The 16,578-nt window shown below is 37.5% G+C and overlaps 1 protein-coding gene across 1 annotated transcript in view; it reads left to right on the top strand.

The window, feature by feature from the left end:
* The first annotated feature begins 759 nt into the window (after window positions 1-759).
* Window positions 760-16,578, top strand: part of CPD (carboxypeptidase D) — a 78,601-nt gene continuing 62,782 nt past the window's right edge. The window contains exons 1-2 of the mRNA XM_079130771.1: window positions 760-1,566; window positions 8,626-8,873. Of these exons, the coding sequence (XP_078986897.1) occupies window positions 830-1,566; window positions 8,626-8,873 (985 nt within the window). The 5' untranslated portion in view covers window positions 760-829. The remainder of the gene's footprint in view (window positions 1,567-8,625; window positions 8,874-16,578) is intronic.

Genomic DNA, 16,578 nt, shown 5'->3' with positions numbered 1-16,578 from the left:
ACAATCTGCCTAAGGAGGTCTGAAACCACTACACTCAGGGAACTAGTGGCAGTAAAACAATTGGGGTGACTCCAAAGAAATAAATAACACAAAGGGGGCATACTACCTAGCCGTTTTCCACTTAACATTAAGGAAACATCTTTCTACATAGCAACTTGAAAAAATGGAATAGACTGCCTTGTGAAGTAGTGGGCCTTTTACTATTCCAAGTGTCCCATTCTCTTCACAGCATGCAGGCAGCTGGCTTCAAGCTAAGGCAGGTGGCATCCAGAGGAAAGGGGGCAGAGGAGATTGGACTAATGCGTCCTTTGATTCTTTGTACGTTGATTCTTTCAAATCTATTGGCTTTCCTCGAGTCTTTTGATTCTTTGGCAGTTTTTGATTCTTTGGATTCTCAGCTCTAAATGTTAAAACGCAGCTGAGAAAAGCTACAACAAAGATGGAAAGAGAGTTAGTAAGAGTACTCAAGAGGAAAAAGGGGTGACAATTAAAGGGGAGAAGCCATAAAGAAGAAACAGAGTGAAGGAGAAACAGAGCAAGCATGGAAAAGGAAATAGGAAGGCAAGGAGGAGAGGGAGAAAAACCTGCGGGAAGGAAGCAAGTGACCAAACTGCTCCGGGACTGGAGCAGGGAAGGCACGCCCAGAGGGAAACGGTCGCTTTAAGGATAGCCCCGCCCTCTGGCGTGACGCAGCAGCAGGCCCGTTCGCGATTGGCCGCGACCGGAGGGCGGGATGGGGTTGCTAGGCGCGGAGGGGATCCGGCGGGCCCCGGCCGCCCGGAGAGCGGAGCCGCGGGAGCGGAGCCGGGGTTAGCGGCGCTGCTGGAAGATGGCGAGCGGCTGGGAAGTGCGGCCACCCTGGCGGCTCGGGCGCCTCCATCTGCCGCTGTGCCTGCTGCTGCTGTTGCTGTTGAGGAGCCCAGCCCGGGGGGCACACATCAAGAAGGCGGAGGCGACGACGACGACGAGTGCGGGCGCCGAGGCTGCCGAGGGCCAGTTCGACCACTACTACCACGAAGAGGAGCTGGGCAAAGCGCTGAAGGAGGCAGCGGCCGCGGGTCCCCCGGGTCTGGCTCGCCTCTTCAGCATTGGCCGCTCAGTGGAGGGCCGGCCGCTGTGGGTGCTGCGCCTCACCGCTGGCCTGGGGCCGCTGTTCGCGGACGACGACGCGGGGCCGGACGCCGCGGGGCCGCTCCTGCCCGGCCGGCCGCAGGTGAAGCTGGTGGGCAACATGCATGGCGACGAGACCGTGTCGCGGCAGGTGCTGGTCTACCTGGCCCGCGAGCTGGCGTCCGGCTACCGGCGGGGAGATCCGCGCCTCGTCCGTCTGCTCAACACTACCGACGTGTATGTGCTGCCCAGCCTCAACCCCGACGGCTTCGAGCGCGCCCGCGAGGGTGACTGCGGCCTCAGCGAGGGCGGCCCGCGGGGGGTCAGCGGCCGAGACAACAGCCGTGGCCGTGACCTCAACCGCAGCTTCCCGGACCAGTTCAGTACCGGCGAGCCCCCAGCCCTGGACGAAGTGCCAGAGGTCCGCGCCCTCATAGACTGGATCCGCAGAAACAAGTGAGTGTTTTCCGACCTCTCTTCTGCATCCACGTGAACCTTCAAGGGCAAGATGCTGGTTCTGACACCCAGTAGGCGCTCAAACAATGCTTGCCGGCCTAAGGGGTGGGGATAGTGAGGATGGAGGGTGACACCCTGTAATAGAAACAGCCCAGGCCGCGGAGCCTCCTAGTCCCGCTAATTGTCAAAGAAGCGGTGCCTAGAGGATGTCATTTGGTCAAGGCATGGCTGAAGGGGAGATTCCTTTCTGGCATTCTGTCCCTCTTCTTTCAGGACCATGGAATATAAGCGATGGTTGAGACCCTAAGGATAACCTAGGTCAGCTCACTCATTTTATAGATAAACTGTCAATATTGTTATTTTATTTCTAGAAGCACTGTTCTAACCACTTTCCGTGACTGCATTATCACACTTGATTTTGGCCACAACTGGATGATATAGTCACCATTCACATCTTGGTTTTGCATACGGGAAAATTGAGGGTGAAACTGGTTAAACTAATTTGCCTAGTGAGGAGTATAACTGGGACTTAGACTCAGGCAATCCAATTCCTATTCAGTGCTCTTACTAGGGCAAGAGACTGAAGCCCAGAAATGGCAATGACAACCCCAGAATCTTTCTCTTGATTATTTGATAGAGACTGAATCTCTGCCAGTTTTTACTTCTGACTCTGCTAAGGAGCAGATGGACTTGACTGGAGAACTTGCACAGATCTGTGAACTGTTTTTATTTTAGACTGCAAGGGTTTCTGATGTCATTTTTGCACCTTATTTATGGGGCCTGGGCAGAATAACTAATTGTTACACTTGATATACATCTTGAGTGTTATTAAGTTTGTGTAGGATTTTAAAAACTTTGTAAGAATGAGGGCCTCAAGAAATTAGTGTATAAGAAGAAAATATTATAAATCTATATGAGATGTTCACCCAGTTAAACTTGACAGAAATTGTACCCACCAGCAAAGTGTGGTTGAGCTGAAATAATATTGACCATCTCAGTGGAAGAAGTAGAACTTGAACTGAGTTTGAAGATATAGGTAGGATTTACAGCAGAAAGGGAGGAGAGAGGAGTGAAGGAAAAGGGAACTTACTACAAATGGAATAGTCTCTGAAGTGAGCATATACAGCTTTGTTTTTTCAAGCATCACGGTAGACAGCATACTCCCCATTTTTGTGTCTTCATAAGACTTCTTAAGTAGTAGCTAATTTCCATCCTGATTTGGAGATTTCTGAATGACAGGTAAGATAAGATAATAATAAATGAAGAAGTTTCTCTGTGGGACTTGGAATCATTTCTTATATAAGATTTCAGTCAGATACATCAGATCTAGAAGATGGGCATTATGACAGCTCCAGATTCTTTTTCTTTCACTTTTCACTTTACTCCCTTTAGAAGAGCCCTTGTAGATATTTCACATACACTTTCTAGGACGATTTTTTTTTCTTTTAAATATGACCACGTCATGACCTCTGCACAGTTGCATAAATTTGACTTTGACGTAACACTTATTGTCAAAAGCTGTGATGGCCAGCCTTTTTCTGAGGTGATATATCAACTGAACTGTTTTCATTGCTTAAGTGTTCACAATACCCTGGCACAACCCTTGCAGGGATTTTTCTTTTCAGTATTAGTTCTGCTATGACCAAATACGAAATTTCCTTTTAGTCTAAGTCACCTTGAGGTTAATATTGAAAGCCTAAATTTTTAATCTGGCACCCCAAATTTGCTCTCTGATTGTCTCTTCATATCACTAGTGATTTAACAGTTTTGAGTTTTGGTTCAGTATGGTTTAGTTCAATGATAGGAGCGTGGGAGGATTTTAAAAACTCATGTGGGTCAGTTGGTATTATATGGAGAGTCATTTTATTCTGTGGTAGTGGACTACCCTAATCATACTGTACTGTTTTTTTAAGTATGTAACTGATCAGAAAGAAAAAATAGGTGATTGTATAGGCCAAAGAGTATATCCATCCGTCTGCAGTCTTCAAAAATTAACTCAAAATGTGTATTTAATGATTAATCAATAACGAAGGATACTGATATGTGAATTAATTAAAAATGTAAGTACACACGCAATTTGAGATTGGTGCTTTGATAGATAAGATATTAAAAAGAAAGACACAAACAGGCTGTATGAGAAAACTACCTTTTTCTTTGTATTTAGTGAAGTAAATTTGGGGGGTAATTTCTTGATCTCCTACTCACTGAGCTATGTTAGAAATAGACTTGTTATTTTGAATATGTAAAATTTTAAGACTCATTTCTTCCAGTTTAGGAAAGGGAAGTTTATTTTTATTTTTTGTTTACTTTATATGCTTTACCCAAAAGGTGTTTTTTGTACTATTGATTATTGAGACAAGTATTTTAGAAATTATAAAAAATTTTAGTGTCAGTATTGAAGTTTAGAATTTATTTGACCCCATTTAAAAAAAATATATTTTTTTTAGTTGTAGAAGGACACAAAACTTTTATGTGATGCTGAAGATCAAACTCAGTGCCCTACACATGCTGAACTACAACCCTAGCCCAACTCCATATTTTTGACACACTAGATTTCTTTAAGTAAATTTACTTGTTCAGACTTTAATAGAAGATAGCATATAAATGATTTTTTGATGGTGCTGGGGATTGATCCTCAGGGCCTGTCAAGCACTCTACCACTGAGCTATATCCACAAGCCCAATTTTTTGATGTTTTGAAGATCATTATCATAGTGTTGAGGCGGGTTATTTTGGGAGGCTTGTGCATATTCATCTACCATTTCCTGAATCTTTGTAGTTTTTCAGGCATCACATTCTCAATTTTTTATCTATAGCATTGTCTAGTGAACATAAGAATTAATTTAGTAATTAACTTTTTAATATTTATAGGCTTATTATCATATGTTTAGCAGCTATTTTATTTATTTAATTAATTTATTTTTTACAGACTGCATTTTGATTCATTGAACACAAATGGGATACATCATTTTGTTTCTATGGCTGTACACGATGTAGATTCATACCATTTGTGTAATCATACATGTACATAGGGTAATGATGCCTGTCTCATGGCACGATTTTTTATACCCCGCCCCCATTTCCTTCTGTATAATCTAAAGTACCTCCATTCTTCTCTCACTCCCCCCCCCATTATATATCATCATCCTCTTATCAGAGAAAATATTCGGCCTTTGGTTTTTTGGGGATTGGTTTATTTCACTTAGCATGATATTCTCCAATTCCATCCATTTATTTGCAGATGCCATAATATTATTCTTCTTTATGACTGAATAATATTCCATTGTGTATATATACCACAGTTTCTTTATCCATTCATCTGTTGAAGGGCATCTAGGTTGGTTCCACAATCTAGCTATTGTGAATTGAGCTGCTATAAACATTGATGTGGCTGTGTTACTGTAGTATGCTAATTTTAAGTCATTTGGGTATAAACCGAGGAGTGGGACAGCTGGGTCAAAAGGTGGGTCCATTCCAAGTTTTATGAGAATTCTCCACACTGCTTTCCAGAGTGGTTGCATCAATTTGCAACTCCACCAGCAATGTAAAAGTGTGCCTTTTCCCCACATCCACTCCAACATCTATTATTGTTTGTGTTCTTGATAATAGCCATTCTAATTGGAGTAAGATGAAACCTTAGAGTTGTTTTAATTTTCATTTCTCTAATTACTAGAAATGTTGAACATTTTTTCATACATTTATTAATCATCTGTATGTCTTCTGTAAAGTGTCTGTCCAGTTCCTTGGTCTGTAAAAATATGAAACACTTCACAAATTTTCTTGTCATCCTTGTGCAGGGGCCATGCTGATCTTCTCTGTGCTGCTGAAGCTAGCTCTATATTTTATTTTTTTGAATTGCTGGGAATTGAACTTGGGGCTTCACATAGGCTAGGCTCTACCATGAGCTACTAGTCACTAGCCCAACTATTTTAAAGTAAGGAGTGATATATAATATTGAAGTCAAGTAGGAGGAACACTTGAGAGAATTGATTTGAATGGAGCCCATGAAATACCTTTCAAATAAGATTGGAATTGATATGTAAAATTGGTTTGACAAAAACTCAAAAGAGTAATCTTTTAGCCATTGTGATTGATGTTACTTTCTCTTGAAATCCTGACATTAGTACCTAAAAAAATAGAGTATGGAAGATCTACTTGAATTTATCACTCAAGTAGATTGCAGATATTTTATTGCTCTGAGAGTCCATGGTTATACCTTTTTAAATATATTTCTGAGAAGTGTTACAGGACATTTGAACAAAATGAAAAATAGCATTTAGTAGAGAACCTTGGATTTTAAAGTTTTAATTAAAAATATGGAAAGTGGCATACTTCACTTAGAATGTTCAGGGCTTTTTAATTGTTGTTCATAATGTATTCCTAGTGCCTAAAACAGTGTTCAGCTCATAGATGACACTCAGAAAATATTTGTTGCTGAATGGATTGCCTGAACTGGGCCTGCCTTCTTATAACTTTCTCAAAGTTCAGTGGGGGAAAAAGTACTTAAATTGTAGAAATACAAACCATAAAGTAAATTTTTAATACATAGGGTTGGTGTGGGGCAGGGGGGAGGTTGTTAGTATAGAGTTAGAAGTTAGAATATGTACTTAGTTTTTATTTCTGTGTCATTTAAGAGGGACAGTGGGAGTAGACAATACAATGATAATCTGTATGTTAGTGATTCCTTAAACATGATGCTAGATATCTCCAAAGAAATGAATTGTTGTTGAACAGGAGCTGTAAAGCAGTCATTGTGCTGGGAAGCAGGTAGCATTAATCCCCATTTTACAGATAAGAAGGAATCTAGGGTTTATTGAATTTAGGGGCAGAAACTTCTGATTGTCTAACTCTTGAGCCACAGATCTGGGAGACTGAACATTTTTACCATAATTTCCTGGCTCCAAAGCTGTACTATTGCCACTATACCAAATGGCATTCTCTGGTGTCTGGAAGAGTGCTAATTATAATTATATTAGTCTTAAACTAGTCTCTATCTTTTTTTTTTTTTGGTTGGGGTGCTAGGGATCGAACCCAGGGCCTTGTGCTTACAGGGCAAGCACTCTACTGACTGAGCTATCTCCCCAGCCCCTAAACTAGTCTCTTTTTATAGTCTGTTCTAGTGTTTAATTACAGCATTATTGGCTAATTTTTTTCTTCTGATGTGAACAGATTCTGTGTTACAAGTAATTTTCATTATTTGATCTCTTCTGGGATGATGCTGATCATGCTTAAAATAACCTTTCAAATTAAACATATGATAGATTTAATTTTCTTCCAAGTATATATAGAGAAATGTTATATATGTATCAACCCCCTGTAGAATTTCTATAGGTTAGTTAATTTCAACCACAGAAAGGCAGAAGCAAGAAAATCCAATTTACAGTACAAAGAGAAAGTATTTAATATTTACTTGTAATGGTGTGATCTATTACATAAGGGAAAGATGCGTAAACATATTGTAAGCATTTTTTTTCCTGTAGCTTTCACCAGAAAAGAAGTTTTTCAGTATTTTTATATCTATAAATATGACCAGATTAGCTGGGTACAATGGCACATGCATGTAATCCTAGCAGTTTGGGAGGCTGAGGTAGGAGGATTGCAAATCCAAAGCCAGCCTCAGCAATTAAGTGAGACCCTAGGTAACTTAGTGAGACCCTTTCTCAAAATAAAAAATAAAAAAGGGTGGGGATATGGCTCGGTGGTTAAGTGCCCCTGGATTTTTAAAAAAAAAAATTGGTTTTTTTTTTGACCAGCTTATAAATTGATTCACTTAAAAATAGAAAACACAGGGCTATGGCTATAGCTCAGTAGTAGAGTGACATGTATGAGGTCTTGGATTTAATCCCTAGCAAAACAAACACGTACATACACAGAACACTAGAAAAACTTTTTGATGGTGGTATTTTTTTTTATTGTTTTTTAATTTTCTCCTGAGGATTGAACCAAGTGGCATTTAACCACTGAGCCAGATCCTTAGCCTTTATTAAACCTTTTTCTTTTGAGATAGGGTCTCGCTAAATTGCATAGGGCCTTGCTAAGTTGCTGAGGCTGACCTTGAACTTGTGATCCTCTCGCCTCAGCCTCTTGAGTTGATGGGATTGCAGGCATGTGCCATCATGCCTGGCAAGAAAAAGGTCTGTTTGTTTGTTTCAATGGGAGCAACCTTATCTCCAGGTCAATTCATTTTTTAAATGTCCCCATTTCTTGGTGCAATGGAAGACTAGTTTTTGATATGCTATATTATTTTTCTCTGAAAACATCTAGCTGTTTCAGGTTGTTTTTTGTTTTTTCCTGAAACTTCTCAACTGTGGCCTCTTTCTTGAAAATGTGATTTTAGTCTAGGTATTTTGTGAAACGGGAACAAAACAAAATACATCCTGTTTTAAACTAGACTCCCTATCTTTAAAATTATTTGAACAGTAAATATAGAAAGCATAACCTAACTTAAGTATTCAACAAATATTTATTTGTACAGCCACATTTTTCTATGAAATTAACATATTATGGAACATAAACGATAGGTTAAACTATATGAAATTGTCATTTTTATAGGTTAAAAAAAGGTTGAATATTAGAAAAGTCATAATAAAGTATATTACACGTGAATTTGAAATTCCTTAAATAAGACATCTCTTGAAACATTATACTGTGTTATTCAACTACTTTTTTCAATGATAGAACATTCTTTAAATGTTACTGGTGGTTAACTTGAAGCTGTTTGAAATTTTAAATTGATGATACTTTCTTTCCATTTTTTTGTTGCTGTTAGTAGTGGTCTGCTTATAACAGCTGATAGAGTTGTCTTTTAGGTCTCTGAGAGATACTTGAATTTGTTTATGGGTCTGGGGATATAGCTCATTGTTAGTGTTTGTTTAATATATAGGAGGTCCTGGGTTTGATCCCCATCAACACACACACACACACACACACACACACACACACACACACACACACATGAGTTCATTTATGAATGATATTGTGGAACTTTAAATGCATTATGCTTTCTGTGTCTTTCATTTATTTATTTTTTAGTGATATGCGATTTGGTTATGTTTTCAAGGTTCGTGCTTTCTGGAAATCTGCATGGTGGCTCAGTGGTAGCAAGCTATCCTTTTGATGATTCTCCAGAGCACAAAGCAACTGGAATCTATAGCAAAACCTCAGATGATGAAGTCTTTAAATACTTGGCAAAAGCTTATGCTTCAAATCACCCCATAATGAAAACTGGTGAGCCTCATTGTCCAGGAGATGAAGATGAGACTTTCAAAGATGGAATCACAAATGGTGCACACTGGTATGATGTGGAAGGTATGCAAAATGCTGAATTTGCTATATTTCCCTCTGTTTTATTTAGCTTTCTTTAGCATAGTAAAGAGAGGAAACTTTGTGGAATTCTAACTTTAAAAAAAACTTTTTTTTTATATTGAAAATTTCAAACCCATAGTAAAATATGAACACCTATATACTCTTTATTTAAAATTCACTCACTGTTATCTTATTGGCTACATGCTTTGCCTCCTTACCTCCACACATACCCATGTCCTCCCCTTCACAGACACATATAATCTTTTGCCAAGCCATCCAAAAATAGGTTGCATTTTTCATGATACTTCACCCATAAGTTCCATCACATATGTTTCTTAAAGTACAGGGATAAGTACAGTCTTCTATACAATTATATATCATTATCATAACCAAGAAATTACCAGTAATTCAATATCCTACATCATACATGCTCTCCATAATTCAAATTTCACCTGTTATCCCCAAAATATCCTTTGTAGCTCTATTTTCTCCAGATCTAGAATCCAATCAAGGTTCAGGAATTGGCATTTGATTCTTGTGAAGAGTCTAGACCAATTTTCCTATGGAACATTGCATATTCTGGATTTGGCAATTTTTTCATGTTAAAATTCATGCCCAATTTTCTAGCAAGATCATTATTATATAGACCACATCATATCACATCACATCAGAAGACATAAAATCAGCTGTAAGTGACTATGTTGGACAACTTGGTTAATATAACCATCAGTGAGATCTTTCCATTTTGTGTACAGCCACATTTCCTTGTGTATTTTATTCTGTGGGGTGATCATGGAATTATTCTATTTTTCAAATAGTGAAAAAATTTGCCATTTTAGGCTTTTTTTTTTTTTTTTTTTTTTTTTTTTGTTCTTTTGGTACTGGGAATTGAATCCAGAGGTGCTTTACCTCTGAGCTACATCCCCAGCCCTTTTTTTATTTTTTGTTTTTATTTTTTGTTTTGAGGGTCTCACTGCTCACTGAGTTGCCATGGGCCTCAGTAAGTTGCTGACACTGGTCTCAAACTTGGGATCCTCTTGTCTCAGCCTCCCAGGTGGCTGAGATTACAGGTGTGAGCCACTGTGCCTGGCTTAGCCATTTTAAAATGTAAAATTAATGTTTTTTTTTTTTTTTTTTTTTGTATTCACATCTATTTCCCATCATTGTAGTCTATTTCCAAACTTTTTTATTATGTCAAACAGAATCTCTGAAATTGTTAAATAATAATTCCCATTCCCTTCAACCTTGTAGCCACTGAGAACCTCTAATTGTCTACCTCTGTGAACTTGCTTGTTCTAGGTATTTCACATAACTGGAATCTTCCAATATTTGTTCTTTTGTATCTATTTAGTTTATTCACTTAGCATAATGTTCTCAGTTTTATTCATTGTGTAACATGTTTCAGCACTTTATTCTTTTTTATGGTTTGTTTTCCTTGAATGTATAAAATACATTTTGTTCATTCATCTGTTGATGGGCACTGGGTTGCTTCTACCTTGCTACCATGAATAATGCTATAATGAACATTGTTGTACAAATATCTAAGTTCTCATCTTCCCTTCAGTTATTTTGAGTATGTAGCTAGAAATGGAATTGCTAGAATCAAATAGTAATTCTGTGTTTAGAGGACCTGCCAAACTGTTTTCCATACTGGCTATACTATTACATGCATTCTAACAGCAACATACAAGGGTTTTAGTTTTCATGGAATGCTATTTTAAAGAATTGTTAAAGTAAGCTTAAATTGTTTACCTGTTTTTAAGTGTCATGAGAATGGTTATTGCTCTTTTAAAATTTTTGATATACTTGGAAGAATAACTTTTTGTGCACAGTCTATTTAAGAAAAAACAGAAGGAACAGGTCAACTCTTGGAAATGTCATCATTATAAACATTTTCTCTTAGAATCTGCTTATGGTGAAATGCCTTTGGGCTTTCTTATCTTTTTATTGATGGTCAAATACAAAGTGTCTTATGATGTGTCTCTTATTTGCCTTTATTTAAGCCTTTAAAATTGCTTTCTGACTTTTTATGTTAAGTCAACTTAAAGACTTAATATCTCTGTAGAGTTTTCTGATCTCCCCATAGTTCATACCTGTGTTTCTACAACAAGCATCTACAAAGAAGTTTGAAATATTTAGAAGCCAAACTGTTCCCCATAACAGTTAGAGGTGATTTGAAAACCATTGAAACTTTTTTTTTTGATAGATAAGGAACATACTTTAATGTGTAATCCTTACATGTCAACCTTTAGTAGATACATTTAATAAAATCTAATTTTGTGAACTGGTGGTTTTGTGAGTTAGTCAGATTAATTCTGGATGATGTTACTTAAAATAATAGGTTGAAGAATAATTTACTTGCCCTTTTTGGAAAAAAGTTCTAGAAGGTTAGAAAGTAATTCCTAATCAACAATTGAGGAATATAAGTCTATATTATACTATTTCGAAAACAAATATCCTGCCTTCACAGAAAGTAAGTGTACTGTGATATTAAGGTCAGAAATCATTTGGTTATTTAGTTACTAGATCATTTGGTTATTTCAGTTTTCTGAAGAAGCAAAATTTTGTTGATGCTATTATTGTTTTTTATGTATCAACTTTTCTTGTTTTAGCTGAATGGTCAGACATATTTTATGTTATTTCTATAACAGCTGCTCTTTCTACCTTAGCAAATTTAAAACAGTTTCTCCTTGAGGAGGCTGTGATGGTTTCAGTCATTTCAACAGGGCAAACTCATTTTGTTTATCTTAGGCAGGACTGCAGTGAGGAAGATGCTGTGAAACCTTGTGACTTGGCATATATACAAACCCTGATGTCCTAGAGTGATTTTACTGATATTCTATATGATGTATTTAGGAATTATAGCTCAAAGAAGTATATGTAGACCTTTAAAACTGAAAGGGAATATATTGATCTAGTCCAGTCCTTTTGCTTTACAGAAATTCAAGGCCTGAGAGAGGGAATGACTTATGCAATATAATTTATTTATTTAGCAAACATTTACTGCAAACATTACTTGCCACATTCCATATGCCGTATTAGGTGAGGGGGACATAGTGGGAGCAAACCAGAAACAGTTCCTGCTTGTGAGGATCAGATAGTGTATTACTAGTGTGGAATGTGGGGTGATTGGCCTCAACCACTTTACCTTCATAGCCAGGGTTGACTCAGCATGTCTAGCTGCCTATGTAGGAGGTCCCTGCTCCTCTCAACATATCTTTCAAACCCTCAGGATTCATCTAGGGGGTGATTATCCTGATAAGGCCTGTGAATAGTTATGCTTACCTGCTAAAGCCTCATTACTCTGCAAGCCTAAGAAGGACTTGTTCATGGAGCAGGGCACCTTCTTATTTTTTATTTTATTTTTTTTAAAGTACAATGTGCTGAGTCAAATGCCTTTTGCCTACCTTTTTTTTCCTATGGTACTGGGAATTGAACCCAGGGGTGCTTTACCATTGAGCAACCCCAGTTGTTTCTTTCTTTTTTTCTTTTATATTTTAATTTTTGAGACAGGGCCTCACTAAGTGACCAAGGCTGGCTTTGAACCTGAGATCCTTCTATACTTCAGCCCCCTGGGTTGCTGGAATTTCAGCAATGTAGTCCTACTGCACCCAGCTTAGATTTTCTATTTTTAGTAGTGACCTATAATATGAAACACCTTTTAATTTTTAGTATATATTTCATATATGTACGTACATAAAACTAAAACAAGTCTATGAATAATACTTTTTAAATCTTTTTTTAAAAAAGTATTTTGGTTATTGATGAACAGTACCTTTATGTTATTTATTTACTTTTATGTGGTACTGAGGATCAAACCCAGTGCCTCACACGATAGGCAAGTGCTCTACCACTGAGCCACAACCACAGTACCTTAAATCTTAACCTTTTAAATATATTGCGGTATTATTTCTTATAGCCTGTTCTGTTTGTTTGTTTTTCAGTTTGTTTATTTATTTTAGTACTAGGGATTGAACCCAAGGGTGCTTAATGACTGAGCCACATCCCCAATCCTTTTTATAAAATTTTTTAAATTTTTTAGTTGTGGGTGGACATAATACCTTTATTTTATTTTCATGCGTTGCTAAGGATTGAACCCAGTGCCTCACCTGCTCGGTGAGTGATCTACCACTTAGCCACAACCCCAGCCCCACCCCAATCCTTTCTATTTTTTATTTTGAGACAGGGTCTCACTAAGTTGCTTAGGGCCTTGCTAAATTGGTGAGGCTAGCCTTAAACTTGTGATCCTCCTATCTCAGCCTCCTGAACGGCTGAGATTACAGGTATGTGCTACCATGCCTGACACGTTTCATTTTTAAAAAGTAACTTCTTTTCTCTCCCCCTGACTTGCTTTCTCTCTCCTCCTCGCTTTTCACACTCTTTCTTGCGCTCCTTTTCTCTTTCCCTTTCTTTTCCTCTCATTTTCTCTCTTATCCTGCAAGGAGACACTCTGTTTGCTTAATAAATCCTCTTATGTGAAGGAAAAAAAAAAAGTAACCAGTTATCACAAACCACTAATATATCTCACTAATGGGTAATGACCTACAGTTTGAAAGAAAACCCTATTATTCATTACCATATGGTAGACTTTATTTTCAACTTCTAAGTAGGAACAAAACACCTTACATGTTGCATTTGATTACTTATTACTTGAGGGTTTTCTTTTGCCCTGACTTGTCTGTATGTCTCAGTCATTTCAAGTGCAGACTGAGCCACAATTTATCGCAGTTTCTCCTCCCTATAATTTGAATGAGTATTGAGATAGGAAATTTTCAGCTTTCCATGTTGCTCATGTGTCTATTCATACTATGATAGTTAGGACAGCTGCCATAATGTTTTATATTTATGTTTTTTAAATTATTAGAATTGTTTTTTTTTTATTATTTTAAGCCATTGCTGACTTGGGGACTAAGGTTTTTCAAATTAGTAATTTTGATTTTTGTTTTTTTTTTCTTTGGGAAGAAGAAAATGTTCTCTGGATGTTTCAAACCTTTTTTCTCTCCTTTTATACCCTGGGCAGAGTTATAAACTGTGACCAGATAGCATGATGTACCTAGTTCTTTTTTTTTTTTTTTTTTTTTTGTGAATATGAATACCTTTGATCATGTGGACAACCATTTTTTCTCTAAAGTGGCAATCAAACTGAGCAGTATGTATGTGCTCTAAATATTGAGGTATACTTGACTGGAAGTAGATGGCTGCTGGAAAGGAAAGAGCATGAGGAAAATAATTACCAGTTTTCAGTGGTATAACAAGCAGATTTGTCCAAGAATGGACCAGAAAACTTATCTAGAGCAGTGTTTTCAGGGCATTATGTGTTTGCTCATATGACACCAGAAAATTGGAATCTAAAACAAAGAAAAAAATTAAAAGAACAAACCCCACAATATTTGATATTAATAAGTAGACAAACTCATAAGTAGAGTGGAGAATTTAAGTTGTGCTTCTCTCAGTAACAGATCATGAAGACACATATGAATAAGATCACAGTGGAGGTGCTGGGTGTGTGGTGCAAGCCTGTAATCCCAGCAGCGTGGGAGGCTGAGGCAGGAGGATCTCAAGTTCAAGATCAGTCTCAGCACCCTAACCAGGCCCTAAGCAACTTAATGAGACTGTCTCAAAAATAAATAAATAAGTAAATACATAAATAAATAAATAGAGCTGGGGATGTGGCTTAGTGGTGGTTAAGTGCCCCTAGGCTCAATTCCTGGTACCAAAACAAAAACAAACAAATACCCTCAAAAACACAGTGGATTTGAATAGCTAAATAAAGCAATTGGCTTAGTGAACATGTACAGAAAGAATATTGCCCTCATATCTAATTTTCCTGTAGTCTTTTAACTAATCTGAGGTATAGATAACTAAGTAATTTATCAGTTGTCATCTTAGGGAAGATATGTCTAGTTCTGTTAAATACTTGTGTTATTTTGTTTTTAAAAAACAATGTATTAAAAGCAAAGCAACAAACATACAAAAACTTAAAGACTTCTTGTGTCTCTGTTGGTTTTACATTTTGATAGAATCAAATCTAAACTTGAGCAGAGTCCGATCAACCTCTTTTTCTAGCCTTATCTTCTACCTCTTCTGCACAGCTGAACTACTTGTCCTTCCTCAAAAATGAACCTTCACACATTAGGCTATTCTTTGTCTAGAATGTTTTCCTTCAGTTTACCTGTACATCCTCTGAAATCTCCCCAGTAGTCACTCTCCTGCCCACCAAGTGTTTTTTTGTTTTTGTTTTTGTTATCTCAGCAGTATAATGCTTATCCAACTTATGTTAATAGTTTCTTTGTATCTCATATTATATGTGAATTTTTTAATAATAAGGACAGGGTGGTGCTATTTTTGGAGTTCTTTTTGTATAAAATGTATTGGAAGGGACAGTCCTAGAGGAAGGGAGATTAGGGAGGTTTTTACAGTTACTTGGAATTAGGTCTCTTTAGGAGATAAAGGAGTTTAGAGGGATATGTGGGAATGAAAAAAGAATATGTGGGAGAAGAATTGCATAATTCTGATTAAATGGTAAAACAGAATGTCAAGGAGAGGAAGGACCAACAGAAATGACTTTGAGGATTTTGAGCCAGAATAAATGAGATGATGGAAAAAATGATTTGATTTGATTCTCTCTCTTTCTCCCTCTCTCTGTCTCCCTCTCCCTCTCTCCCTAACTTTCTGAAGAAGAGTTAAAATTGGAGGTGGTACTTGATATTCTGATCACAAGTACCCAAGGGCAGTTAGGAAATAGGTTCTGAGATTTAGGAGTTTGTTTTGTTTTGGTATTGGGATTGAGCTGAGGAGTGCTTTGTCACTTAGCTGCATCCCCAGTTCTTTTTATTTTTTGTTTTGAGACAAGGTCTCATTAAGTTGCTCAAGGTCATGCTAAATTGCTGAGGCTGGCCTTGAATTTTGAATCCTCCTTGTAAGCCTCTCAAATTGCTGGGATTATAGGTATGTGCCATTGTACCTGGCAGATTAAGGAGTTTTGAGAAATTTGGAAAGTATATGTCAGAGTACATGATTTTGAAAATTGAATTGATATTATTTCCTGGTGTAATTAATTGCTTGGAGCCAGAAATTCAACTAAAACATTTCTGTAAATGAACAGATGGGTACTTTTCACCTCCAAAGTGAATGAAGGATGTACCAGGATGTTTTCTTTAAGGAATGCTGACAATTCAGATACTAATTATCAGTCTGTTCATTGTGAGTATAACTGATAATCAAATGTATATCAGTGCATACTTTTGGTCTTAGCCGATCTCATACATTGAAGAGTTGATTGACTCTCTTCTTCCTCTTTTGTTCTCTTTTTAAAATGGAGTATTTTCTTATCTAAAAGGAAAGCAAAAAGGTACAACCATAATTCAACAGAATATTTGCTTCTACTTGAGTCATGAGTTTGCTTTAGTAAACTGAAGTATAGCCTAATATAGAATCTGACCTTTAGGAGCATTGCACTAGTGTACTTTATAATGTGATAATAGGGCCATGTGAAGACTGCTATTTAGGGTTTGGCCCCTCAATCTTCACAAATATGTCTATAAGTGGATATACTCCCTGCCCGCCACAGCCCTTTTTTTTTCCTCTTTAACTCAGGTGATACAGAATAGGAGAGAATGCTTTTAAAAAGAGGGAAATGCAGTTCAGAGATCTCTGTGAGAGATGGTGTTGACCCAGTTGGAACTAAAAACAGAGGCAGGCCTGTTGA

The sequence above is a fragment of the Sciurus vulgaris genome (genome assembly GCF_902686455.1).
Source record: "Sciurus vulgaris genome assembly, chromosome: 3".
In the NCBI taxonomy this organism is placed as follows: Eukaryota; Metazoa; Chordata; class Mammalia; order Rodentia; family Sciuridae; genus Sciurus; species Sciurus vulgaris.
The sequence above is the reverse complement of the archived record's forward strand: the minus strand, read 5'-3'. Positions and strand labels throughout refer to the sequence as shown.